Source organism: Anarrhichthys ocellatus, unplaced genomic scaffold, assembly GCF_004355925.1.
Source record: "Anarrhichthys ocellatus isolate YVR2014 unplaced genomic scaffold, GSC_Weel_1.0 scaffold24, whole genome shotgun sequence".
Lineage (NCBI taxonomy): Eukaryota > Metazoa > Chordata > Actinopteri > Perciformes > Anarhichadidae > Anarrhichthys > Anarrhichthys ocellatus.
Window position 1 is genome coordinate 11,647,273 of NW_022280054.1, and position 26,998 is coordinate 11,674,270.

At 42.9% G+C, this 26,998-nt stretch overlaps 2 protein-coding genes across 3 annotated transcripts in view; both read left to right on the plus strand.

Annotated features, from left to right (window-relative positions):
- acsl3a (acyl-CoA synthetase long chain family member 3a) overlaps positions 1-13,721 on the plus strand; it is a 22,656-nt gene extending 8,935 nt beyond the window's left edge. For both annotated transcript variants that reach the window (XM_031860704.1, XM_031860705.1), the window contains exons 4-15: positions 907-1,016; positions 1,828-1,966; positions 3,577-3,727; positions 5,366-5,489; positions 5,593-5,664; positions 8,323-8,462; positions 8,560-8,732; positions 9,640-9,714; positions 10,236-10,427; positions 10,800-10,914; positions 11,849-12,006; positions 12,088-13,721. In XM_031860704.1, the coding sequence (XP_031716564.1) occupies positions 907-1,016; positions 1,828-1,966; positions 3,577-3,727; positions 5,366-5,489; positions 5,593-5,664; positions 8,323-8,462; positions 8,560-8,732; positions 9,640-9,714; positions 10,236-10,427; positions 10,800-10,914; positions 11,849-12,006; positions 12,088-12,245 (1,607 nt within the window). In that variant the 3' untranslated portion in view covers positions 12,246-13,721. The remainder of the gene's footprint in view (positions 1-906; positions 1,017-1,827; positions 1,967-3,576; positions 3,728-5,365; positions 5,490-5,592; positions 5,665-8,322; positions 8,463-8,559; positions 8,733-9,639; positions 9,715-10,235; positions 10,428-10,799; positions 10,915-11,848; positions 12,007-12,087) is intronic.
- An 844-nt stretch (positions 13,722-14,565) lies between these two features.
- Positions 14,566-16,029, plus strand: kcne4 (potassium voltage-gated channel, Isk-related family, member 4). Its single transcript, XM_031861223.1, has 2 exons — positions 14,566-14,633; positions 15,195-16,029. The coding sequence occupies exon 2, from the start codon at positions 15,237-15,239 to the stop codon at positions 15,768-15,770; it is 534 nt and encodes a 177-aa protein (XP_031717083.1). The 5' UTR covers positions 14,566-14,633; positions 15,195-15,236; the 3' UTR covers positions 15,771-16,029.
- Positions 16,030-26,998: the final 10,969 nt, after the last annotated feature.

Below are 26,998 nucleotides of genomic sequence, written 5' to 3' on the forward strand. Positions count from 1 at the left end.
ACACACACACACACACACACACACAGCAGCAGCAGAGCAGGAAGTGTTGGAGCTCCATGACGCAGGAATGTGATGTCACTGAAGCCCCGGTCCCATAAACCCATGTGTCTGTGTCAGTGTAGGGAGGAGGGGTTACAGACCTCACTCCTCTGTGTTTGTCTGTCTCTCTCTCTACATCTGTCGATCCTCCCGTCACCTTCTCAGTGCAAAAGTTAAGCTGGAGACAGTTTTCTTCCGGCGCTCTGATCTTCCAATAACCACATACACACAAGCACAAAACTAGCACACACTTATTCTCTTATATCTGATTTTAAGTAAAGGCAACAAACTCTCCTTAACCCTTAATAGCTCCAACTACTGATGTTCGAATGTGGACGCATGTATGCAAGCACACAAAGCAGCGCTGCACTTAGTCATAACACACACACACACACACATACATACCAATACTGTTTGTATCCCCCAAAAAAATGATTGTCAGGAAGCGAGAGCTTGTGACCCATTGGCTCAGAGGCTGTGCTGAGGCCAGATGATGTCATCGATGTGGGAGGGGCTAAATCAGAAGGGCTGGAGCGGTGTACAGACAGAGTGCCCGTACATGATGAGTCCTCACACATGCTTCACGGGCTGTATGATAACTCCACACACACAGACGTGTCCCTATTGGCTAGCTTAAAGACATTTAAATGATTTAATATATTCACAAATCTTTAAAGTCTTTATCTTGGTCATCTTATAGATATGTACTTTCAGTCAGTTACATTATGTATAGAGTTGATTAACTGTCTCACATGACTGATGTGTAAATATACTGAGGAAACAAGCCCAGAAGACTGTTTATGGTTCAGTAATTTGTGATAATGGTTCGGTTTTATGTGTGTGTGTGTGTGTGTGTGTGTGTTGCAGTGGTCACCCTTTACTCCACGCTGGGAGGTCCAGCCATCGCTCACGGGCTGAATGAGACTCAGGTCACCCACATCATCACCAGCAGAGAGCTCCTGGAGACCAGACTCAAGGTTGGAAGACACACCAACACACAAACACAGAATCACTCCACATGAGTATTTAGCCTTGATGGAGGGAGCAGCCTACGCTCAGTCATCTGGTTGTAATATTTCTGCATCGCCCAATCCTCCCACGGACTTATCATGAGCAACTGTGCATTGCTTAGTTCTGCAGTAAGCAAATAAGACATACAAGCAGGGATGAATAGTGATTATCTTATTTTTGTAGCCCAATATCTCATATTTCAGTGGGCTGCAGGCAGCACCAGTCCAAAATAGTCTTGTCCCAAGAAGGACATAATTAAAAAGTAGGCTACCTTTGATCAGAAAAATTTAAGAGATCCCATCTTTATGGGCCCTTAAAGTCCCAAACTGATATTCTAAACACCGCTAGAAACAAAATATTACATCTAGAGATACATTTCCCTGTAGTCTACAAAGTCTATTCCTGCAAATAAAAAATGAAGTAAGTTAAGGTGTGTTTACATCACTGGGTCCTGACATGTCATTGTCTCTGGTTTGTGTTAACTACAACAATAATATAAAGGCAACTGTCTGGAGAAGTGCACGTGCTGGATGTTAAGGACCCTTTTGGACAAGTTCAATCCCTAAAGACAAATGGTGCTCTGGCAATTCATCTCCCCTTTTATCGAGGTGGCATAAACACAGATCCTCTGCTCCTTTCACACATCCCCTCTGAGCCCAAATATATGTTTTAGTTACTTGTCCAAGAAGAAACCTGGTTTTCATGGCATGTGGATGATTGTCATATTTGTGCTCATGCTTGCGTTTGCGTGTGTGTGTGTGTGTGTGTGTTTGTCAGGCTATCCTAATTGAAGTGCCGAGGCTGCAGCACATCATCGTAGTGGACAGCACACCGACCTCGTGGCCCGGCTATCCACGTGGCATCAGCGTCCACAACATGGCTGCTGTTCAGAAGCTGGGAGCCAGGCCCGAGAATGGTAAGCCGCAAACGCCATGACATTTAGCAGCTTAGAGGTTAGTAACAGATAGTCCCTCTCTTAATGGGATGGTCATGGTGGGTTTTTTCTTGGGGGCGGATTGGTATCGGTCCCGTTAGGTCATGTGAATGAGGAAGTGCTCACATCTGTATCGGATTAAGGGCGATACGATGCTTATTCAGCGAGTGGATTGGACGGATGACGAGAGGTCATCGCCCACTCTTCACCTTTTATTGTGGCCGCTTAAACTGAGTGACCTAAAACAAGAGAAGCTGGTAGTGTCATGTGCAGATAAAGAGGGAAGGAAGTAGGTTTGGGAAGGGAGGATGGAGCTCTGGGATATAGGGGAGGGTCATGTTTATACACAGCACTGTTAACTTCACATGACATCAGCTCTCGGAGCACACACTCCTACGTATCTCGTATCCGAGGAAAGAGGAAAGAGGACGAAGAGAGGCCCTCCCCTTGTGACTGCTGTGTGATTTACTGTCGCCCTTTACCCTCTGTTTGGGTTTCTTTCCGGGGCGCTCAGACGTCTTAGTTCTGTTTTTTGTTCCACACCATGCTGAACGAATGAAGTGAACTCTGCTGCTAGCAGAGCAAACCACCACCTGGTTTTGTTCAACCCTTCAAACTGATTTAAACTTTACTTATTTATTCCGACAGGATGCCCAGAGAGGGATCACCACTCTGCACCGTCATTCCTTTATTTCAAGAAACATTTGTGCAAAATACGCATCCCTCTCATTAATTTCAACGCCTTCCGGCTAGACGCTGTATTGGCGTATCACGTACATGCATTCACACATTCCTTTGTAACAAGGACAATGTATTTCTACTGTCCACCCCGCGATCGTCACCACAAAAGATAGAATATTTGCTGCTGTGGTAACTTTTCCAGAGTAGTAAAATCCTGTCTCATAGTGTTATAAACCGCTGTGCAGTATTTAGGTGTCTGATATGCTTTTAAATCCACTGATCTGCGACTTAAGAGTAAAATATTTTTGCTTGGATGCCATATCAAAGATTGCATCCATGCAAAAATTAGATTTACGGCCTACAAGATGAGAGGAAGTCCAAAGTAAACAAACACACACTGAACTGACAGCCAGAGCTGGATTCAACGGAAGATAAAATAGTGCCAACAAATGTACACAGTCTAAGTCCTGATATGATGAAAGAGCAGAGACGGAGAGAAAAAAGAAGAACGTGCAAGAGAGTCAGAGGGAGATGAGAGAAAGAGGAGAGATGGTGTTTTTTCAGTTAGCACAGTCAGACACAAACTCTCCAGTGTGCCAAGAGTTGTTTAATATCACAGCTGACTATTTTCCATCCATGCGTTTGAACGGCCTCTATTGAGTTACAGGAACTAAACATTTCCTCGGCCTTTGACACCCCGTGCATCTTCTGTTATTAATCATTAATCATCCTGCACACATGCAACAAATGGAACACACGGAGGCTTTCATTCCAAGAATGTGTCTGCGTGAACAAATTATGATATACAAAATGCAATATATACAAATCACAGCGTAACTGCGATGCGTTTCTGTCACATTAAGCTCACGTGTGTGTGCGTGTATGTGTGTGTTTTCACATTGACATCGCAGCAGCACGTGAGCGTAAGCAGCCGCTGCCGTCGGACATCGCGGTCATCATGTACACCAGCGGATCCACCGGCATACCGAAGGGCGTCATGATCTCTCATAGCAACATCATCGCTGGCATCACGGGCATGGCCGAGCGGATACCCAACCTGAGGTATGCCACGCGAACTCGTATCTAAAAATCCATGTTACACCCTTGGAAACGTGATGTACACAATCAGAGACATGTTTTATATATATATATATATATATATATACTTAAAGCACATTGTTTGGTCAGACTTGTTGTCAAGTTTACTTTTTCTTTAATCAGATAATAATTGTAATTAATTGTAGACAAAATTCCTGTATGGCTCCTTGTGTTCAACCATTAACATTTGAATATTCTGACTTATTTTGTTACATTTTTAAAAAATGGTTTTGTACAAAAACATGCGACCCGTGCCAAGAAATAGTCCAAGAAGTAAACTCCTCTTAAATTGCAAGTTAATCGTTTTTATGAGCAAGTTTTTATACATCGTTACCTTTGGGCAGAGACGGTCCAGCTGTTTTCCCCTGTTTCCAATCTTAATGCTAAGCTAAGCGAAGTGGCTGTAGCTTCATATTCAGCATACAAACATGAGAGTGGTATCAATCTTCTCATCTAACTCATGGCAATGCAGCGAATAAGCATGTTTCCCAAAATGTTGATCTATTTCTTTAAACTAAACCAATTCAAGCTATTCGACTGGTGGACCTTTTGATGGAAGAAGTGATATTTCCGGGAATGTTTTCCCAAACTGAGCAGTCTGCACCTAAACCCATTCATGGCTGAACTTGTCTGCCCGGCTCAGAAGAAGAGACGAGCTGTTTAAATGGCATTATATCAGCACAGTGAGGACAGTAACTTCCTCTTTTCTGCTGTGTTTTAAGGAAAAGTGCCCAAATACCCTTTGGGGCTGATATCTAGGTCGAGGCTTCCATGTAAACGGAGCATGTGCACAAGTATGAGCCAGCTAGTGTGATCATGCAACACAAATGTTTACATTAAAACAAAGGCGGGGGGGGGACCCTTCTCTCTGGGGAACCAGACAGTGGTGGGAGGAAATGCAGACGGAAGGGAGTGCGTTCAGTATGAGCGGAGGAGAAAACTGTCAGGATGGGAGTTGGGGGGAGAAAGATGGAGGTTGGAGAGGTTACGGATGTTACAATCTCAATCAGACTTCTAATGAAAGCGATGGCTTTCCTGTGTATGTTAGGTAACATGACTGTGTATGCTCAGAATTGATCCTTCGCGAAGCCCCGCCCCCCCGTCGCTACTCCATCGAGCCATCAGAGCTACGATGGAGCCCACACTGTCACTAACTGCACTTCCTGAGCAAAGATGATCCATTAGAAGCAGATAGAATGGTCTGAAATGTGTTTGAAGGACATATCCAGGATGTCGAACTGATTAAAAAGATAAAGATGGAAGCTAAAGCTGCAGTAACAACTGCAGACACGTCCATTGTGATTCCTCAGAATCCAGAAATACTTGCGATAAAGAGAAGGCCAGCAGATCATTTTTAAGTCCAAGCAAAGGAGAAAGATGGCCCTATTTTGTGCAGATAATCTTTCTGATGCACTGCATTCATCTTCTATAGATTATAACTACATGATGTATGACTCCAGAGATCATGAGGGTTTGTATTAAAACAGATATTTCATGTGTAGAGGACAGAGGACATTTATCCAGCTTTGTAAACTTCACCGGGCTTGAATGAGATGGCACTGACTACTTTCGGGGTCTCAAAGAGTGCATGTGTGTTCACAGCGAGGAGGACACCTACATCGGCTACCTGCCTCTCGCCCACGTACTGGAGCTCAGTGCAGAGCTCGTGTGCGTTTCTCACGGCTGTAGGATCGGCTACTCGTCACCTCAGACTCTAGCTGACCAGGTAAGGTGTGACTGATCTGGACTGCTTTTTGCATTTCTGGGAAATAGATTTCAAATGAGATTTGTGGAAACAATTATTGTGCTTTTTTTTTCCCCACCCAAAGTCAACCAAGATCAAGAAAGGAAGCAAGGGAGACACCAGCGCCTTGCGGCCCACTCTGATGGCAGCTGTCCCGGTACAGTTCACTCAACACTTTGCATTATACAGTGTAACGTTTGAGAAGCCTCAACCTTTACGGTATCTCTCATTGAGTCTCTGCAAGTGGTTCAAACGCTGCTTTTTTTTTGGCAGCAGGTCAGATTCCCCTCCGTCTTTGTTCGTAGTCCAGCTGTGGAGAAGCAGTGACAGATCCAACAGGTCCAGGCCTGCTGGACTCTGTCTCTGGACTGACTGTGACGTACATACTGTCTGCCTCCTACCGCTGGAAGCTCTGCTCTTCATCACTAAACAATGTTAAGACGCGCAGCGGCGTACAAATGGCATATTAATCCATTTCAGCAGCGACGACGCCAGGATGAGCTTTACTCAAAACCCTGCAGGGCTGTATTTATTTAGTCAGTGATGGGAGGTGACGGGAGCTCCACCCTTCTTAAGTGCTTTGGTAGTTTTAAAAGGAGTAGTGACAAAAGTTGAGAAGGGGTCTACTTTTTGTGTGTGGCTGATTTCCAGTGACGCGGTTGATGAGACCGTGTAAGGGAAGCATCACGTCACGATGGGCTTTCTGTATTAAGTTTAGGTAGTTACGAACTTTGCTGCTGTCGTCTTGTTTGCCAATATTATTATTTTTTATCTAATAACTCAAAGTCAAAGCTCATGTTAAGTGTTAAAATCCTGATTCTTTCAAACGTTGAGTGACGCAACGTTTTTATATACGAAGATATGACGGAACTTTAACTGCCGTGAAGATATTCAAAAAACGACTGAACCGCATGACGATAGATTATAATTACATTTCTCTCGTTGGTTTAACTGTAAGCCGGCTAGTTCTCTCCCTCTCTCTCACATTATGAGCTCCCCCCCTCCCTCCCCCATCTCCCAGTGGTCGTAGTGTAAAGGGCAGAGGGCCCCAGTGTCTGGAACCATTCACAGCTGTAAACAGAACGTGAGAAAGCCCCATGTGGTTATCCCCACGACGCACACACACATACAAATTGTTTGCTGTGATATGACAACGGGCTGCTGCGTGAATCCTGTGTCGACTTCCTCTCTCACAAACACACACACACACACACACACACACACACACAAGGGCCAGCTGTTTGTTTTGTTTTTGGTTTTAACTATGAATCCTGCTTTTGAAGACGCTCTGCTGATTTGGATGATGATGTGTTCTTGATCTGTGGGGTTCAGTCCTCTCCGCTGCAGGCGCTTTATCAACAGGAAACTCAAACACCAAGTCAAGTTAGGAATGAAACTGTGTCCTACCCAAGAAACGAAATTATACCAATTCCTTTGATATTCCTGTTCTCAGCACAGTTCTATTTCTTTGTATTCCCACGAAACAAAACTGCCAATTACGTTTTGAATGTATAATATAAAACCATGATGTTGTACTAAACATAACCAAGTGATTTTGTTTAGTTTTTTGTCAATTTACAATGTGATCTTACTCCGAGAGAAAATCTGTTTCCCTCAAAACTTAAATGCTCTTTAGTTGTATGGGAATTTAATTTAGTTGGAGACACAGTTGAGCCAGTTCACCCCATTTCATCCAGTTTATTCCTCACTAAGACAGCCAGGCCAAATACACAAATCATTTAATTCACTCTCATGAACCCACTTTATTCTAAATGCTTTGCACCAACCAGACGAAGTAAATTACTGAGAGGCTGGTGAAGTTTTAGCCATGAGCTGGTGATATGTGGCGACTCAGTCGTTCAGCTTTTTTCTGCCCCCTAGTGGTCAAACATTGAGTAATGCAGCTTTAAAAGCCTCGGTTATACTTTACGCACGCTGACGTGGAATCATGACGAGGAAATCTCGGAGACAAATCTTTTACACACTGATGACAGGCAGTATGAGAAAAGTTATGTTTTTTAAGGAAGCATGTAAATGTGTTCTAGTAGAAACCCAAAATACGCGTATGAACCTGATAATGAACATATGTCCCCTTTAAGGAAATTTGGGGTTTTTTCGTTCGCAAATAATGCAAATTCAACCTTTTACTATTTCACTAAATTTTGTGATTTGTTTGTATGTTTTTGCTAATTGTTGTACTTTTCCCCATACAATAGTCAAATATATTATACCATTCACACATCTTATCTACCTTGGCCGTAACCAAACAATGAAGGTGGAAGAAGTTTACTGCAGTACTCTTCTGCTTTTCATGAACCGACACAGATTGGCTCTTGTGGATTCCCTCTGCTTTCCTCTGGTTTAGTGGGTCACTTGTTGTGAGTAACCCGTAGGGGAGACTTGCTGTTATGCAACTAAATTAAAGAGCATGCGTGTCCCACATTCATGTGTTCCAAGATATTCCAAATATCTTCCACAAGAATAGATGCATCTGTGCTTCAGATCCAATACTTAATTGTATCTGGCAGATTCTCCATTTTAAAAGGTGCTGGCGCTCTAGCTGGGCCCCATATTAGGAGCTGCATTGGCAATGCACCTCATATCTCTCAAACTTGTATCTTTTTACCAGGCAGATAAGTGCAGAAACAAAGATTTACTGGCCAACATTTATCTTATCCTCCCATAGCCGTGTCCTTCTCTATCTTATCTGCTCCTCTCAGTCATACATGTTGCCTCTGCTTTTTCTCTTATTGTGCATTTAGTCCCACCCGATATCTCATCACCTCTCTTTCCTTCTCCACCGTCCTGGTTCCAGGAGATAATGGATCGCATCTATAAGAACGTGATGACCAATGTGGAGGAGATGAGCTGTGTCCAGCGAATGCTCTTCACTCTGGCGTACAACTACAAACTGGAGCAGCTCGCCAAAGGAAACAGCACACCTCTATGTGACAGGTGTGTTTGTTTTTCACTGTGACGAGAGTTATAAAGAACTTCTTCGTGGTATTCATCAGGTTATTCTCGCCACACCTTTATGTTCGTTTCCATCCAGGCTGGTGTTCGGGAAAGTGCGCTCTCTGCTGGGAGGTCGGACGCGAGTGTTGCTGTCAGGCGGTGCGCCTCTCTCCGCCGCCACGCAGCGCTTCATGAATGTGTGCTTCTGCTGCCCGGTGGGTCAGGGATACGGCCTGACGGAGACCTGCGGAGCTGGGACCATCAGCGAACGTAAGCAGTAATGGGAGTCTCAGAGTGGTATATCGCTAGAGAAAAAGAAATAATAAGAAATGAGATATCCCGGCACAAATCGGAGAAACAAATGACGTTCCCATCAGCCTCAGCTGATGCTAACAATTGCTCAATGTGAGAGGGCTACAATGTATCAACAGTAACAACTACTCATTAACTACCAAATTAAAGTAGTAATTTGCTCCAGATGAAGATTCATTAACTGGAAGAAGTTGCACATTATTGTGCAACTGTGGGAAGTTGCTTGGAAAACGATGGAGTTTCCACAACCTCGGGGCAGAGATGAAAGCAGCGGAGGGACATGAATATAAAGATAAGAAATAGGAAAAATACTGAGTAGATGAACAGTATTGTGCGTGGGTTTTAGTTAACGTTAACTGTTTTGAAAAGGAAGACAGTGGTGTAGAAACAACATGAGCAACAAATCTGAGCTGAGAGACCAGTTAGCGTAACGATGTTAGCCTGGTGGGAAATGAAGGGATGTGAGCTCATGTTTTGTAAAATAAATACAAATGATGCAGACATTCCTCACGAAAGAGGGAAATAATGTTCCTTTCTCTTAATAACGTGCGTTAGAGAATGCCGCTCGTATCTGTGGCGGAGGCGGCTGTCCCAATAATCGGTTTTTATCTTTGCAGCTAATCTATTAGCTTTCATTGACGACACATTTGTCCCAAAAAAATAAACAAAAACCAAATGGAAATGCTTCCAGCGTTTCCCAGGCAGACCGAAACCAACAGCTGCCCGTCACTCTCCGCTGCGGTCTGGACAACGCTGTTTTGTGGACATTCCTTTGGGAACAAGTGAGGTTGCGTCGCTGTGGCGCTAAATGTCGTGCCAGCGATGCTAGCGTGCTTCCTGATCACGTGGGTTTCCTCTGTTCTAGTGTGGGATTACAGCACCGGGAGAGTGGGAGGGCCACTGGTTTGCTGTGAGATCAAGCTCCAAGACTGGGTGGAGGGTGAGTGAGACTGGGAGAGGAGCTACACACACACACACACACACACACACACAGATAGCATATCGATAACATCCATGGAATGACACAGCGTTGAATGGATTCTCAAGGACATTCATCAGCCCTTGTTTGCTTTTGTTTCTTGCATGTAATCTCATGCACACTCTTCTCTGAGTTTACCAATCCATCCGCCGTTAATCATTCCCCAGACCAGTGAGACCTGGCCTTGGAAGGAAAAACATTCTTCTCTTCTTTCCACTCCCGCACAACTTCAATCTTTTTTACGTAAGGGATCATAACTCATTTTTAATACCCTCAGTTAAATCTTGATACTTATCAAGTTTGAGTTTATTGCCTGCTTGGCTTGCGGAGCAGAAATAGAATTCAGAATAAACAATAAGCATGTCAGGGTTTGTTTTTGTTTTCAATCTCCGTAGAGTTATTGTGTAGCAGAATCTGCATTTTTTTGTTGTTTTATAACATTTTTATTCTCAATCCGCTGAATTTTTTAACCCTGTTTTCAGGTGGTTACCGTAGAACCGACAAGCCACATCCGAGAGGAGAGATTCTGGTCGGCGGACCCAACGTCACCATGGGGTACTACAAGAACGAGGCGAAGAACCAAGACGATTTCTTTACGGACGAGAACGGCCAGAGGTGGTTCTGCACGGGAGACATCGGGGAGTTTCACGAAGACGGGTGCCTCAAGATAATTGGTGAGGAGAGGCAGAATGGAGGGATGACGGTGGATGTGTAGAGTGGAGGACATGCAGTTAGTCGTATCGATGCAGATTACCATTTGGGGTAATCTGTCTTTGTTCGGATGCTTCTACATAAACGTTATTACTCCACACTCCTGGATTTTTCAACCTCCATCCATCGTGAAGCCTTTTAATGAATCAGATTGTTCCTCACTTACTCCACAGTCCTGTTACTTTAGTCAGCCAGAACCCCAAAATGACATCCGGTCAGATACACACAGTTCAGTGGAAAATGTGTCCTCTTCCCTTCTTTTCAAGAAATAGAAACACATCCACACTTGAAAGTACAGATCATGACAGAGCAGCGGTCTCTGCTGTGTTTTCCAGATCGTAAGAAAGACTTAGTGAAGCTGCAGGCGGGCGAGTACGTCTCTCTGGGGAAGGTGGAGGCCGTGTTGAAGAACTGCTCTCTGGTCGAAAACATCTGTGCCTACGCCAACAGGTGCGTTTGTGTGTCTGTTAGCGCATACATCATAAAGTGAGTTTAATGTTTTAAACATAAATATCAACACAGTGAATACTTCCTTTAAACTAAAAGGTGCCGACCAGGAAAGAATTAACAGCCGTCTTCTTAGAGGGTCCTTCAGCACAATAAGACAACGATCAATGCCGTGATAGCGACGCCGTGGTAGCAACCCGTCACGCTCCTTAGTTATGCATAAACTTAAGGCTTAATGTAGTTAAAATGGTACAGTTATTATGAATGTGATTATTAGCTTTAGAGACCAAAACCATTTTTTGTACCAGGCTGTAAACATGTATATTTCTGCTGTAAAGTTGGGCATTTTAACATGGTGGTCTATGGGGATGGACCAGGCGAGTGAAGCAGATGCGGGAGTGTCTTTAAACTTGTATTCTCTCTACTGACCAGCAGGGGGCGACTCCTCCGTTTGCAAAAAGAAGTGATTTTAAGAAAGATCAGCTTTGCAAATGTTTCACGAGGCAGGAAATACTTTCAACATGTTTTGTTAAATCTCACACAATGAATGTAGGTGACCAACACTAAATGTAAACACAAGCTTTGATTGTGAACCTAAAAAACTTCACAGGGCGCCTTTAACTTAACAGTTTCATATTTGACGCTGTGAGTCTGTGGTTCACTTATGTGTCAAAAGTGCAACAGTCAGATACTTTTTTTTTAAAGATATTTGGAGAATGCAATCTGTTCACGCTCTGCTCAGGCATGTTTCCATTCCCTTTTACGGGAAGAAAACGTCACTTGGTGAAGAATTGATGTTTGGGCTCCATCGCCTTATTTGGCCGAACCTTCGCTCGCTGGAATAACACACAAACGCCGGCGTCGCTTTATAACCGCTCTCTGTTTTTCTTTCACGTTGACGGCCCTCTTTGTCGTCCCCTCTCCTCCCACTCTGCAGCGATGAGACGTACGTGATTGGCTTCGTGGTGCCCAATCAGAAGCACCTGCTGGCTTTGGCCGACCAGTACGGTATCCGAGGTTCATGCGAGGAGCTGTGCGGCAGCAAAGCCGTGGAGGAGCTGGTCCTCAAAGTCATCACCGAGGCCGCTCTAGCAGGTGAGAAGAGGGTCAAAAGGTGAGGTTTTTGTGAGCGTTTTTCCAGGGGTTGAGTTAACGCTTCGTCCTCTTCTGTCGCAGCCCAGCTGGAGCGCTTCGAGATCCCCCGAAAGATCTGCCTGAGCCCGGACCCGTGGACCCCCGAGATGGGGTTAGTGACTGATGCGTTCAAGCTCAAGCGCAAGGAGCTGAAGACACGATACCAGGACGACATCGAGAGAATGTACGGCGGGAAGTGACGCGTTGGTTATCCTCAAAAGCACAGACCAGCACTCTGAACTCTCTCAGTGCCCTCTCACTGCCCCCTCTCATCCTGCCCCATGAACACAAGAGACCTGAATCTGTGAAGAAGCTGAAAGTGTAGGGAGTCACCGCTTCCATCGTGGAGGCAACTTTTGTTGTCGAATTTGTAACTAAAGAAAGGCTGAAAAAGAAAAACACAAACACTGCTGCCTTTCCCCCTCTGCTTTTTTTCTTCTCAGCCAGGTGTATGACCACTTTGTGGGGGATCTTTATTGTTCCAGATGTGAGTTATGAAACAGCTGATGTTGTCTGTTGAACTCTCTCTGAGTGCCAAGCAGCAGAAGCTCAAGAAGGTTGGGCGGACATGTTTGTTTCCTAGTCGCTTTGTGCCGACGAGACGTTAAGATCGGTTAAATCTTTTCCTTTAGTTAATTTCTTTCTTTTAACGTAGAGGTATGAAAATCCTTCCTCCTGCAGGTCAGGAGACGGTTAAGTCTTTTGTTTCTTTTTTTTGTCCACATGTTTTGAGTTCTGTGGTTTATTTTGTCTCCCACCCACAGTCGGGACTTTGACTCTCACGGGCGTGGGACGTCCCGCCCGTGAGCACATCTTGATACCAAAAGCACAAAGTCATTTGAGGGCAAGCGAGAGCAGGGTGGTAAAATAAAATTTAAAAAATGCAGAGGTCATATCTGGTCAAACAATTTTTATCTTTATATCATCAATGTTAAGATTGTTGTCCTTTTTTTTAGGGAAATGACAGATGGCACCTAATATTCTTATTTAAAAAGAAAAGAAACAAAGATGCACTGTTGTTTAGTCTATTGTACTTTCCTACAGGGATAGTATATACTTTTTTATGTGCAAAAAATGCACATGAACTTGCTTGTTTTACAGATGAAATGAATGTAATCATTGTCACATTTGACAAGTCACAGTGCAACGTGAAAATGGATCATTTCTATCCAAATAAGGCCGTTGATTACAGACGGCACACAAATGAAGCGTTCTCGATGTGAGCAAGCAGGATTTAAATAAATGACAAGTGTGGCTAACGTTTACTCTGCAGGACTGTCACCGCCGGCTTAAAGTCGCATAGTTTTTTGGTAACGTGCACGAGTGTGACTCGTGAACTTTGTACGCGGCACGAACATGACGCCATCATCCCTCACAATGTGACACCTGTTGCCTTCTCTTGTGATTCTGAGTCACGCCTCTCTTAATTCCTTTTTCGTTTGTCGTCATACAAACATACACATGTGTGTGGAGCTGTGACCAGCAGAGGAATCACGTGTACAGCCTCTATTGTAACTCGAGCTTTATTATCAAGCAACCTGTTTGTGGAGCTCCACTCCCTCTCTGTGCAGAGAGCTCGCCTTGTAACATAAGCGCATCCAACTATTTATTTGTAACTTGACATTTGGAAAAAAAATGACCCAAAATGAGGTAAATAAAGAATTGTGTTTGGTCTACATGCAATGAGTGTTTTATTGTTTTTGGAGCAATACATTTTATATCACTAAGTCTACTTAATTTAATTGAAAGTTTTAAAAAAAAAGCGCTGTAATTCTTTTGTATTCAGTGTTTCAGCCTCTTTGGGTGTGACATTGATGCCTAAGTGACTAAAAGACAGACATATGATCAGCCGTCGCTGATTCAATAATAGTCACAAATTCAAGCATTAATGCTCACCATTTGTAACGGTATGGAGACGTACATCAGTCATTTGGAGATCACATTTCTAAAAGGAAAGCAGCCATCTTTAGAATGAAAAACTAATTTTGTTCATGTTACCAAACCTGCGCTGTTTTTCAAAATCTCATAGTTATAACATATAATTCTGCACTGGTGGAAATGAACTCGTTCATACACTGTATTGTGCAGTTTCCTGAAAGACATACTTTCTACTTTTTGATCTTCATTTCCACCGTGCCGCTCCTGAACGTGCTGCATGCTTTTATTCATAAGCTGTAGGTTCTGTGTGATGAGATGAGGATGGAAAATGTTTTAATTGTTCGCAGGAGAGTACAGAAGCTTGAGACATGCGTCCTTATACACAGATGCGGAGATTTTGAACACCAGTTTCTTAACAGTTCTTTTTCCATCACATCACCTCTGGTCTCTCTCTATTGGACGTTCAAAGAGTCTGATATACTCATGGGCATTTGATGATTTCGTTAGAACCGTCTGGAGGCTTATTTCTCCTTCAGGGCTTCCATAGACTCGGGACTCATCTAACAAATCAGTCCCCGTCATGTGACTCGTGACACTCCGGGGTCTCTGTATAAATAACATCACGCATGTAGTAGTGCTGCCAAACTCCAGAAGAGCTGCAGGAAGATCTGAACGCTGAAGGTTCACATGAGACGTAGCTCCTCAGTTTGGTGAGTAGACAGTTTATGGATTTGGTTATTGTTTATATATATATATATATGTTTGTTTAGTTTTATATGAACTCAATCATTGTGTGTTGACTTTAGGTAACTTTTTCTCAATGACTGGACATTTCAAAGTAAACTGTACGAATCAAAACTTTAAAAAAACTTTCAGAATGTTCTTGAAGTATCCTGATGCAAACATAATAATATACTTTAAAGTTGCATTTAAAATTTTTTATAAATAGTAAGCTGTATGCACTGAATTTAATTAGCAAAAAGTCAAAGTGAAGCATTGATTTCTATATTTTTTCATGCCTTAAGTATAGCTACTTAACTTTTCATTTAAAAGAGAAAATTCATCGTCATTTTCCAAATAAAGAGGTTTTAAAATGTTTTGTCCATGTTGTAGTTGTGGGCGTATAATAATAACTTTACAAATGTTTTTCATCACTTTGCAATCCCTTGCATAGAAAAACTCCCCTCAATGGGAACCTATCCTCGTGCGTAAAGTGTGCGTAAAGGAAAAGAATCCACATATTTATGGATGTACTTCTGTATCTTTTCCAGCGCACTTTCTAGGTCCTCCACGTGAGCTGCACTGAAAAACAAATGGGGCACCTGGAAAACTCCACAGCGTCATCCAAACGGGTCCTGCACGCACGCTCGCCGGCGGACAAAAGCGACGGGAACGCGTACCCGTACATCCTGATAGTCATGTCTTTCTACGGAATCTTCCTCTGTGGTATAATGCTGGGCTACGTGCGCTCCAAAAGGCGAGAGAAGAGGAGGACCAACGTCTTCACGCGCCTCCTGCACGAGGAGGAGCAGCGCGAGTGGGGCGCGCTGCCCAAGAAGCACAGCCTCACCTTTCCCGCCGCCGTCTCGGAGCTGCGCGCGGTGCAGCTGTCCCTGCCCTTCTGCGGTAACCACGGCAACCATTTCGGGCACCTCCCCTGCGGGGGCGCGCTGCCGTCTCCGCTGGCGTGCGCGCTGTGCGCGGAGCAGAGCAGCGTCAGCTCGCTGTGCTCGTCCGCTGACACGCGCGTCACCATAGAGGAGGAATCGGACAGCGGCGCGGCGGAGGAGGGATCGGAGGAGACCGTGAAGGGACGGTTCGGGAACGGCGCGGATGATTCCGGCTGAATGTGTTATCCTCCACGGCCAAAAAGAGGAGAAACATCACCCGCAGAGGAAACCGGTGGCGCAAACAGAGGCGCAAACAGTCCAACCACCAGCAACGCGTAAATCATCAGCTTGCCTTAAAAAACAAAAAAAAAAGAAGCCCCAAATCCTCCATGATATGATATCCATAAAGGGCTGGGACAAGTCAAACAACCTCTGTGAGATGTATTAGACCGTAGAGAGCACATGCTGACAGTTTAGTGTGTGTGTGTGTGGGGGGGGGGGGGGGGGGGGGGGGGATGTGTATTGGTCCATAATACGTTTTATTTTAAAGTTTTAAAGATTTTAAAGATTTTTGATATGTGTCTTTAAGCATCATTTTAAATGACAAGATGTGGTGAAACATGACCTACAGATGGTCACTATTCAATTCTATACAACTTTATTCATCCCTGCAAAGGACCATGTCGTGCAGCAGCTCACACCACCCAGGTCAACACACACACACACACACACACACACACACACACACACTGGAATCACGAATCCGAATATGTCCTAAAATAATACTAAAGTGATGCTCTCTACAAAATAATACAATATAATATTTAAAAAGCAACACTGTTTACTGTATTCTATATGACGTCATTGTTTAACTGAGGCTTGGTGGGGACCCCTCCCTGCTGGAGAACCAACGCTTTGCTTTCTGCTGATGACTCACCCTGCAGGGGGCTGACGGAGAGACTGGCTTTTTTTTTGTTTTGTTTTTCATTTCTTTTTTTGGGGCTATTTGGACTGAACTTGACTTGCTCTTGCCAACACGGTCTTGAGTATTGAAACGTACCTGGAACCCACTTGAAAGACGATAGAAATGTGTTTGTTGTAGCTCCGTGATCGACACACAGTCAGTGATGTATATGTACTCGACCAAATGCACTGTGCGTATTGTTTGTACGTGTTTCGCTTCATGAGTCTTGATTTAAGTCTATGCAGTGTTTCAGAATAAAAATAAATGCTTGTGAATTGATATATTTATTTTATTATTTTACTGCGACGTTTCACCAGTGGAGGGCGCTCCTGCAGTGCGTTGTGAGTACACTTTAAAAAGATGAGGATGATGAAAGAGAGATGAAGCAAAAGAAAAGGGTGTCTATTATTATCATGTTATTTTTATTTTTAGAGCCTACATTAGATCATTAGGATAATGCATGGGGGGGGGGGGGGGTCATGTAAGAGACCCCCTAAGGGGATCGTGGACTCCATTTAAAGACCCATCAGACTGTATTAGCTCATGTTGATTCACATAGAAGAGTCACTGAGGCTTTTCTCTCCTCTTTTAGAGATTAAAAAACAGGGAAAAATTCTAGGATTCAGCTTCAGGTTTTCTATTAGGCCAATGCTCTTTTGTTTGTTCTCTCTGCTGTGTCACTCAGACACACACACACACACACACACACACACAGGCGGCGCTGCAGGCTGTCACACAACTCACTGTAATGACAGCTCACCACACCGATACGATAATGGCCAGAGGGAATACACACATAGATTCTGTGACGTACATGTATTGACAGTGTAATAGCCTTTATAGGCCCAAAGGCGTCAGCAATGGCCCGGGGTTGGTTGTGTGTTGCGTGTGTGCACGTGTGTGTGTGTGAATGGATTTTTTAATTTAGCACCGTTGCAGATACATCTTTGTCACCTGAAAGGACTCTGAGCATCATTAGGCAACAACAGCTGGCAGGAAATCAGCTACATTGTCTCAAAGTATTTCGGGTTTTTACTTCAAAAGTCATCCTCATTTATCCTGAGTACTTTCTGTATTTTTCAACCTGGACTCTATTTCCCCATGTTTTTTGTGTCTAAGTGATTAAGGGGGACAACTATTTTTTTGAGATTGTTCCGGTATTGCGTGGGAATGATGCAGCCGGCATCCGCTAAAAGGGCTGCAGTGTAATCGCTCGGGGCAACTCCTCTACCGTCAATGTACATCAACTAAAAAGAGCTTGTTGTCCTTCCACTGACATGCTCGGATTGTTATTGTATATAAGTGTCTGACAACATTATGGAAAGAACCCCTACAGGGAAATAAAACATTTGTCTTTACGTTTAGTTTCGACCCGGTCTGTTAGTTATTGTGTCACGTGACTTGTTGCTGGACGACAACGGTGGAATGAGTGAGAGTTGCAGAGAGGTGTGACCGCGTTGTCACAGTTTGTGGTGTTAAAGTCAGGCAGTGACCTCCGGTTCAGAAAGGTGAAGTCAATGCGGAAGTGTCTTGAAGCTGCATTCTCTCTAGTGTCCACCAGGGGGCGACTCCTCTGGTTGTATAGAAGTCTATGAGAAAATGACTCTACTTCTCTCTTGATTTATTACCTCAGTAAACATTGTAAACATGAGTTTATGGTCTCAATCTCTAGTTTCAAGTCTTCTTCAATACAGCATGATGTTCATTTAGTACATTATGGTCCATTTAGAGTCAAACAGACCATAAAGCAGGGGATGATTTAGGGCGGGGCTACTGTGGTTGCTACCATGGCGTTGTCCGGTCTGGGAGTTGTCCGTGCAACTTTAACCCTTTCACAGTGTTTTCAGTTCAGAAATGTTAATTGTCCATTTTGGTCATCGTTCAATGATACTTAGCTCCACCCTCTCCTGTGATGTCTGGTTGTGAAAAAGCCAAGATGGCAACGACCAAAACACAAGATGGGGACGGCCAAAATGTCAAACTCAAGGCTTCAAAACTGCAGTCTACAAACCGATGGGTGACGTCACAGTGACTACGTTCCCTTTTTGATGTAGTCTGTGCTGACTCACTCAGACCTTCCAGATACTGGTGTATTTGTACTATAATCAACTGAAAGTTCATCTCCACCCTTGTGTTGTCCTGGGGTCATTTTTGACCCCAGGACAACACAAAATGTTCTAAATAAATGAGACATCATATTTTTGGTTTAATATTGAATGACTTTTCCTAATTTAATGGGGACAACTGGGTAAACACAAACTCAACATGTTGATATGTAAAGTGATATGTAAAGCCATTAAAACACCCAAAAAATATCTCTTTCCAATTTTAGGTCAATCAGTGAGATTTGATGGTGATCTGCATATTTCTCCATAGTCCCGTAACAGGGATTCTGGATGTATATGGGTTTGGGTGTCGGGGGGGGGGGGGTTGTTTTATATGAAGGGCTATTTATGTAGTCAACAAAAAACTAAGTACCTGACACATAAACTTTGGTAGCAATTTTAATTACAATAATGTTCTGCAGGTTCAAATTGCTGGGGTAAAAAATGACCCCAGGATAACAGGTGTTAGCAAATTTGAAGGTAACAGGAGGGTTAAATGTTGCAGAAATGAATGTTGACGTTTTATATGTCAGGTAATGACTTGGAATAAAGTTGACTAAGGAGTTGAAACACAGAGGTGGGTGATAATTTATACTGTATGCTTTATAAACAGTCAAACCTGACGGGGTCATTTTTGACCCCAGAGGACAACAGGTGTGATTATGTGCTGCCATTAGAAAAATTCAAATGATTCAAGAACAGCATCCTCACTAAACTTTGACATGTACCTCTCTGTGATCAGTCAAATAGTAAAAAATAATATAAAGTCAAAATAATTCATTGTTTCATTGTATTTTACTCAGAAACAGGGTATACTTTTATGTAAACAAGGTCTATTGGCCCTAAATTCCAAAATGAAGGGAAACATTTGTTGTAATGGGTTGGACTGAAGTAAGACTAAAGGTGTAAAACAGAATTGATTGACAATTTATACTATATGCTTTAAAAACAGTCAAACCAGGTGGGGTCATTTTTGACCCCAGAGGACAACAGGTGTATGGCAGTCGGGAGGACAACACAAGGGTTTTAACTAATTATGTGACTTCTAAACCAACTGGCTGCGCCTGTAGTGATTTAGTTGTGTCCTATTAAAAGGTGAAATATGCATATGTTTAATTAATTAGAAATTTGTTTGCAATTCAACACTTTCTGTCGATCAGGGTACAAAAAAATAAAAAAGCCACATTTCTATGAAGCAACATAAAAAAAGTGTGAATTGCTGTGAAAAGAAGAGCTGGAGAGGTAATTGGAAGCATTTTCTGTACCTCTCCCTCTGTGTCTTCTTCTCTTCCGGACAGCTTGACACAGATAACAGACTTGTTGAAGCACTTGAAATCGTATTTCTCACAAAACATAAAAACACCCCCACTGTATAATTCATGCACAACGAACACACGGTGAACCATTCATTCATTATCAACAAGGAAGTTGGGGGGGGGGGGGGGGGGATGCACTGCTGTGTCTCTAGCAAGGAGCCGGAAAACAAAGTTGCAAGCTGCTTTGCCCTCTTTGACGGTGCAACAACAGCTGTGTGCATGAGAGAGATAGTGTGACAGAAAGCAAGGGAGTTGTTTCTTTCTCAGGAGAAAGATCAAGTATTAGAGTAAGCAGGGTGAGAATAAACAAGCAGATGTGATGCATGGAGTGTCTCCTGCACCGTGAAGCAGGATGTTTGTCATTAGTGTCCCCCCTGTGGGAGTCGGTGGTGGGGACCGCGTCCTGCCTCAGGCCTCACACAATACACGCCATTAATGAGTCTGGACATGAGTCACTTTGAACCCACCATCCCTCTCCCTGTTTCCAGTCTTACCCTCCTCTTTCCTCCCCTCCCTTCTGTCTCCTGATAAACCCCTTTTTATCAAAGCGAGGAACTTTTAGTTCCGTATTGATGTTGGCGGCCCCTGTGGACGGAAGTGGTAATGTCTCAGAGCACCAGAGTTCATTTAGAAAAAGGATCTCAATTTACAGCAGCAGGGTCTGACAGTCTGACCCCCCAGACAGAGCTTTGGGGAGACACTAAATGCCCATCATTTATGTGTTGACACATCTGGCATGCAAATAGGTTGACTTTTACCGCTCTCATTATAGCATTTTTACAGCAGCTGCAGAAAATATGTTTGAAAGCTTTGATGAATCAGCTTTACACCATCCGTCCAGCATCAAACGACAGACATGATTAGCAGCTTGCTGAGAAAAGTGAAGGAACAACTACCAAGCTAAAGACTTGGTGGACGGTGGAGACCAAAACAGAGCTAAAAAGAATCATAAAATCACAAGAAATACGACCAAAACTATAATGCTGCACCTTGTCTAACACGTTAATATCAACTCTATAAATGTGTCAAATGTGTGTGATTTTCAGATTATTGTTGATTTCTGCCCCCCAAGTGACCAAGTAAAGTATAATTCACCTTTAACAGCTGCATCAATATTTGTTTACTAGCAACGGATCAGACAATAATGTAACGTAAAGACCAAAATCTAACAACCAATGAACCAAAGGTTCAAAGACAGGGTCGTTTTTTTTAGTACTGAAATGAACGGTGGGGAATCTTCGTTGTAATTAATGTCCTTTCAGCAAAATTTGAGTTTCAGAATTATTTCCTGCAATGTTGTAATATTGCTTTTAAAATATCTCCAGCTTCTTTCATAAAACAACATCATCACGCCGGTTGTTTGAATGAGTCCACCTGATAAAAGCCAGTCTGCTTTCAGCTGATAAATTATCGGACCTTTTCTTGGATCAAGCTAAACTATAATATGATATCAAAGCACTTACAGCGATGCAGTCGAGTCTGCTCAGACGCTCACTATGGGCAGAATAAAGATTACTAACATCTTAGTGATGCTTTCATTATGTTTTGAATACAGTGAAATAAGAATAAAATGCTTTCAATTCATATTTTAATCATTTTCTCTGCGGCTGCACTCTTCACATTGAAAAGTGTTTTTTTTGACTCTCCTTCCTTTCTCACCCGACTTGAGAAGATGCGCTCCATTAGTTTCCGGCAGTTGGAGCTCATGTCCTCCTAATCCTGTTTACTGTTCACTCTTGTAGCTCACAGCTTCATCGCAAAGTAATAACGCAGTCTTTAGAAGCAGCACTGCTGATGGAGCTTATTATAAGAACCACAACTTTCTCCGGAGTTCTCATTTCCACTCTGACCTTTTGATTTTATCCCAGAAACTATTAGAGTCTGGCCTTAGAAAGCGTCTCATTATATTTGTTTAACGCGCCATCCTCCTGAGCAGATCATTATGACTATTCCACACAACCGCACCAGTCGGTTGAGACAATTAAACCTTGACGGAATTAATGAGATTTGGGCTAAAAACAGGTGGTGTCAACAGTCAACAGTTATCCAAAAATACACTCTCACACACACACACACCTGTCAACACAAACAAAAGAGGAAGCAGATGGACTGAAATGTTCGTTTGTCCGCAAATGAAAACGTGTCTCTGTCAGAGTGTGTGTGGAACTACAAACAGCAGTCGAGAGTCAACCTTTTTACCCAACGAGTGTTACTATGGAAACAAAAGCCAAAGGCTAATTTGCATATGTGTTGCTGTTTCCGTAGGGATCACCGCTACAAGTCACGAAGGGGGAAACGGCTCCGGAACGCTCGATAAATGAAAAAAAAGACAATTAACATACCAGAGAGAGACGTGGCACATCTCACTCTTCTGTTGGTGGTGATTTGAGCTGCAGGTGGTTCCTAAAGATGCTTTAATCTATATCTCTAATTTAAGTGCATATTTTATATCACAACAGATCAAATGGTGTTGCTTGTAGTGACAAAACAAAGTTAGAAACAGTTCCCCTCAACTCTTCAGAGCGTTTTAGCCTCTTTCAGCGGATTCATTTCTAAGTTTTCTTCACCACCATTATGTAAATAATATTGAGTTCAAAATGTACTTTCATGAAGCATCCAACATACCAATGTTATAAAGATATAACTAGAGTTTACAGAGTCACTTATTGTTGGATAGGAAGATCGATACTACTTTAAATCTCTCTACATATACAGTAGATATACAGTACAGTACATATACATCACTACAGCCGGAAGAAACTTAGCTTAGCTTAGCATAGAGACTGAAAACGGAGGGAAAAAGCTAGCTTGGCTCTGTCCAAAGGTAACAGACTCTGCCCACCCGCTCATGTTAAGTTCACTAACACTTTCTATTTTTGTTCAGTCAATTTTAAAGAACCAAAGCGTTAAAACAAACGCTGTGTGATTCTACGTGGGGTTGAAATGAAAGAATATTTCTTGGCTGCAGGTCCAGTAACTTTCTGGAGTCTCTCTTGGACAGAGTCAGGTAGACTTGGGCGACATGACAGCAGTAACGTTCAACACGCTATCCGTTGGCCCGTAATGTTCCTCAGCTATCCATGATAAAAGCACGTTATTCAATGACACAATGAATCATGAGTTTTGTCCCATATTCAGTCTCTCTTTCTCTTGCATTCTCTAGATGAATGAATTGCATGAAATGCATTCTCACTGTAGTAGCTTGTCAAAAATATATTTAAAAAAACATGCTGGCATACTTTTTATTTTGTGTTATATGGTTATTTAAATGTCATTTCTGGGGCTGTTAGATTGCTGCTCTAGGTCCTGGTGATACAAGTTCAGCACCGCAGAGAAAATGTAGCTTTTGAAAAGCTAAACGCCAACAAATACGGATTGAAGCAGAATATTTTGTTGGATAAAACTTCTGGAAATGATTACATCTCTTTTTTTGACGATTGGACTGAGGGCTGAGATAATTACAGGGACGTTTAAGAGAGGGTGGCGTCGGAAGCCGTTGGACTGTGTTTGTGTAAGTTATTAATAACAACAACCAACAAATGAAGTTTCAAACTATCCAGTACAGCCTTACAGTAATTACCCATGCAGCCCTCACTCTTGCAGGAAAGATGTCCGACCTCGTGAGCAAAAAGAAAGCAATGTGACGATTAACGGGTTTCAAACCATAAAAGGAGAGCCAGAGAATGTGATTTAAGCGATTTGTAAGCTGTGCGATAAAGTATGAAACTTTATGTCATATTCATAAAAGGGTTCATATGGTCGGTATACTAAAGTATTTTCCATCAAGCTTGCACGTTTTGTCATTTGTTCCAATACCAACACACACTTCTTAGAAGTACCAGAGATATGTGATGTCTCGTTTGAAATATCCTGTCACCCACTGCACGAGCTGTCCATAAGAGTCTGACTAATGTGAAAACACTGGGGGTGTGTGGACACGGTCATACGTGTGACACCAAGCCAGGCGAAGCACGTCTTACCCAGGACTGAAAATACTTGGTCATGGCTTTGTTAGTGCAGTGTGTGTATGTGTGTGTGTGTGTGTGTGTGTGTGTGTGTGTGTGTGTGTGTGTGAGGCTTCAATAAGTCAGTGGGAGGTGTTGCTCCTTCCTGCCAGTTTTTGTTTTTCCTGGATCACTACTAATGAGCACAGTCATAGTTCACCGTCAAAGTGGAGAAAAGCTTAAAACCTTATTCATTCCTCAGTGGAACCTCGCTGGACCAGAGCCAGCGCCCATGCGATCCTTACCCTTTAATGGGCGAACAAAAGCAAACGGCAGAAGGCGTGGCTTCATGCCGGCTGATCACACCTGTCTGATGAGTGGCAAATTAATTAACTGCGCGCTCAAAGACCTGGCCCCTGTGGGCTTGTTATCATGACGACCATACGCCGATGCAGGAGCCTCCATACATTACTCTGCATGAAAGCTGCTCTCCGTCACTGATAAACACAAGTAAGAACAATCGGTTTTCTTCTGGTCGACATTCAGTGTGACTGAACTGCATCCCGTGTGTCTCTTTAAGCCTGAGTCACATTAATGAGTAATTAACCGTGCACACTGGCACATAATGTGCAGATAGCAGATACAAATGTTTCCCCAACACCTTTGCAATGTTGCACACCTCATTCGTATTTATTGTGTATCAACTTCCCAGACGAGCCCTTCATATCTACATATCAGGTTGCACCGCCTTGTTTCTACAGTAGCCCAGAACGGACAAAACCAAACACTCGCTCTAGAGATGTCGTCTGACTTCCGCTGCTCCTAAAGTAGAGTTGTTGTGGTAACGATGTCCTGTGAGCGAGGCGGACAGCGTTACCACGGTTTGCACTCAGCGGCGCACGTTACTGAAAGGAAGGAGCGAGTGGAGGTATTCAGTTGGTTGCAATCAGGCGGCAACCTAACCTATATACGGTTCTGACGAGTGAAGCCGATACAGAAGTGTGTTAAAGCTGCATTCTCTCTAATGACCACCAGGGGGCGACTCCTCTGGTTGTATAGAAGTCTATGAGAAAACGACTCTACTTCTCTCTTGATTTATTACCTCAGTAAACATTGTAAACATGAGTTTATGGTCTCAATCTCTAGTTTCAAGTCTTCTTCAATACAGCATGATGTTCATTTAGTACATTATGGTCCATTTAGAGTCACACAGACCATAAAGCAGGGGATGCTTTAGGGCGGGGCTTACTGTGATTGACAGGACCTTGCTGCTACCACAGCCATATACGGCGTCTCTACATCACTCCTCCGCATTCCAAATATGGTCACTTCAGATTCACTGGTTGCAAAAAGCCAAGGTGGCGACGGCCAAATCGCCTGAACTCCAGGCTGTAAAACATCAGTCCACAAAGCACGACTTGAACATATATCATATAGGCTTTATGAGCACAGGCATGTTTAGTTAGGATGGGAATACAGAAGCAGCTACAGGCCAAAAACATTTGTGCTGAGAATGGAGACTGTATATAAGAAGTGGACGTAATCGTCGTAACATCGTATAAGCAGATTTGAAGCAAGTAACATCTCATCATATTCATGCAGGTGTACAGCAGGGGCATTATAAGCTGACACCGTTACTCTGATGGTCACTTTAAGTTTGATGTTGATGTGTCATCACGCTCAGATTCTTCAAGAGCTCCCTTAAACAGAGGAGCCTCCCAAATCCAGTAACACAACTACCGGCTATAAATGGACAATTTCTTGAGGCGTCTCTGACTGAAAGTGCTAGAAGTGTCATTATGTATCTAAAAGAAAGAAAAGAGGAAAGACAGAGCTCCACAAGTGCTAAAGTTTTGTACCGACTGCCATCAATTTGCTCTGTTGTCAAGGAGATGGCTCTTTCATCCATCGCTCCACTACTTCCTGAAGCCATGCATCTTTGCTGAGACCCTATATTTAAAACAATGCTCGCGTGAACGAGTCTGCGTTGTCTTAAATAGTAAGGTTATAATTTACAAAACTGCAGCTGCTGCTTTCTTACAAGCTGTAGTCTTGCAACACACTTTTGCGGAGACGTTCCACCACTTCTCTAACTGCTCTTACTCTACGTTTTCTTTTTCTTTTTAAATTTTATTATCAAGGGAAATCTTGGAACGCTCCCTCCAGAACCACAGAAGACTTTATAGATCTGAATAATATTGTTTTAATTAACTTAAAGGTCACATATCGTAGTGTGGTTTCCATGTCCTTTTTTTTTAAATCATAAAGCAGGTCTAGGTGCTTTATAAATAATGTGAAAGTATTCAAATGCTCAACGGAGAAATGCACACAGCACTCTCAAGAATTTTGGACTTCTCTTCTTCTTAAAGAGACAGGAGCGTTTCAGACAGCAGGTGAATACGGTTATAATAAGGCCGACAGAATGAGAACAATGAAGTGTTTTCATTTAATAGAAACAACAACAAAAATGAGCATTATATGTCTCCTCTAACAAAATAATATAGGCTTTTGTAAAATCACTGACATTGGTGTAAATGCAGCTAAAATCCTTCCTTCTCTGAGCATTATGTGATTAATCATGAGCTGTTCTTCAAGGTTATTCTCTCACGTCGCTTTAATAAATGTGTCATTCTTCAGTCTTAGTGAAAACATTTTTAAAGTCGCTCTTTGGAACACACTTTAATGTAACTCAGAACTTTTAATATAGACAGTAAAGCTCACACTGTGTTTTTATAAGAACAAAGGAGCATGAACCTATAACAGCTTTATCCTTAAGTAAAAAGCTAAAACACGCAACCACCGGCAGGCTGAACAAAGTTTACATTATGCAACCGTTTCCCATTAACACCAAGATTGTGTAACATTATCATCTTCCTAATTAGCAGCAGGCAGGTAGCAGCCTTCCACGCAGAGAGCTGCTGGATGGTGCAACAGGCTGCTCGGGGACTAACTGCATAACAACAGTGTGTACAGTGGATGAGCGGAGGCAGACTGTTTATGTGCATGGGTGGGTCTGCAGAGCAGTTATTTATACTAATGAACAAGGTCTGTGCCGAGGTGTGTGTGTGTGTGTGTGTGTGTGTGTGTGTGTGTGTGTGTGTGCAGAACAAAGTACAGAAAGATGGAAAGAAAGTCT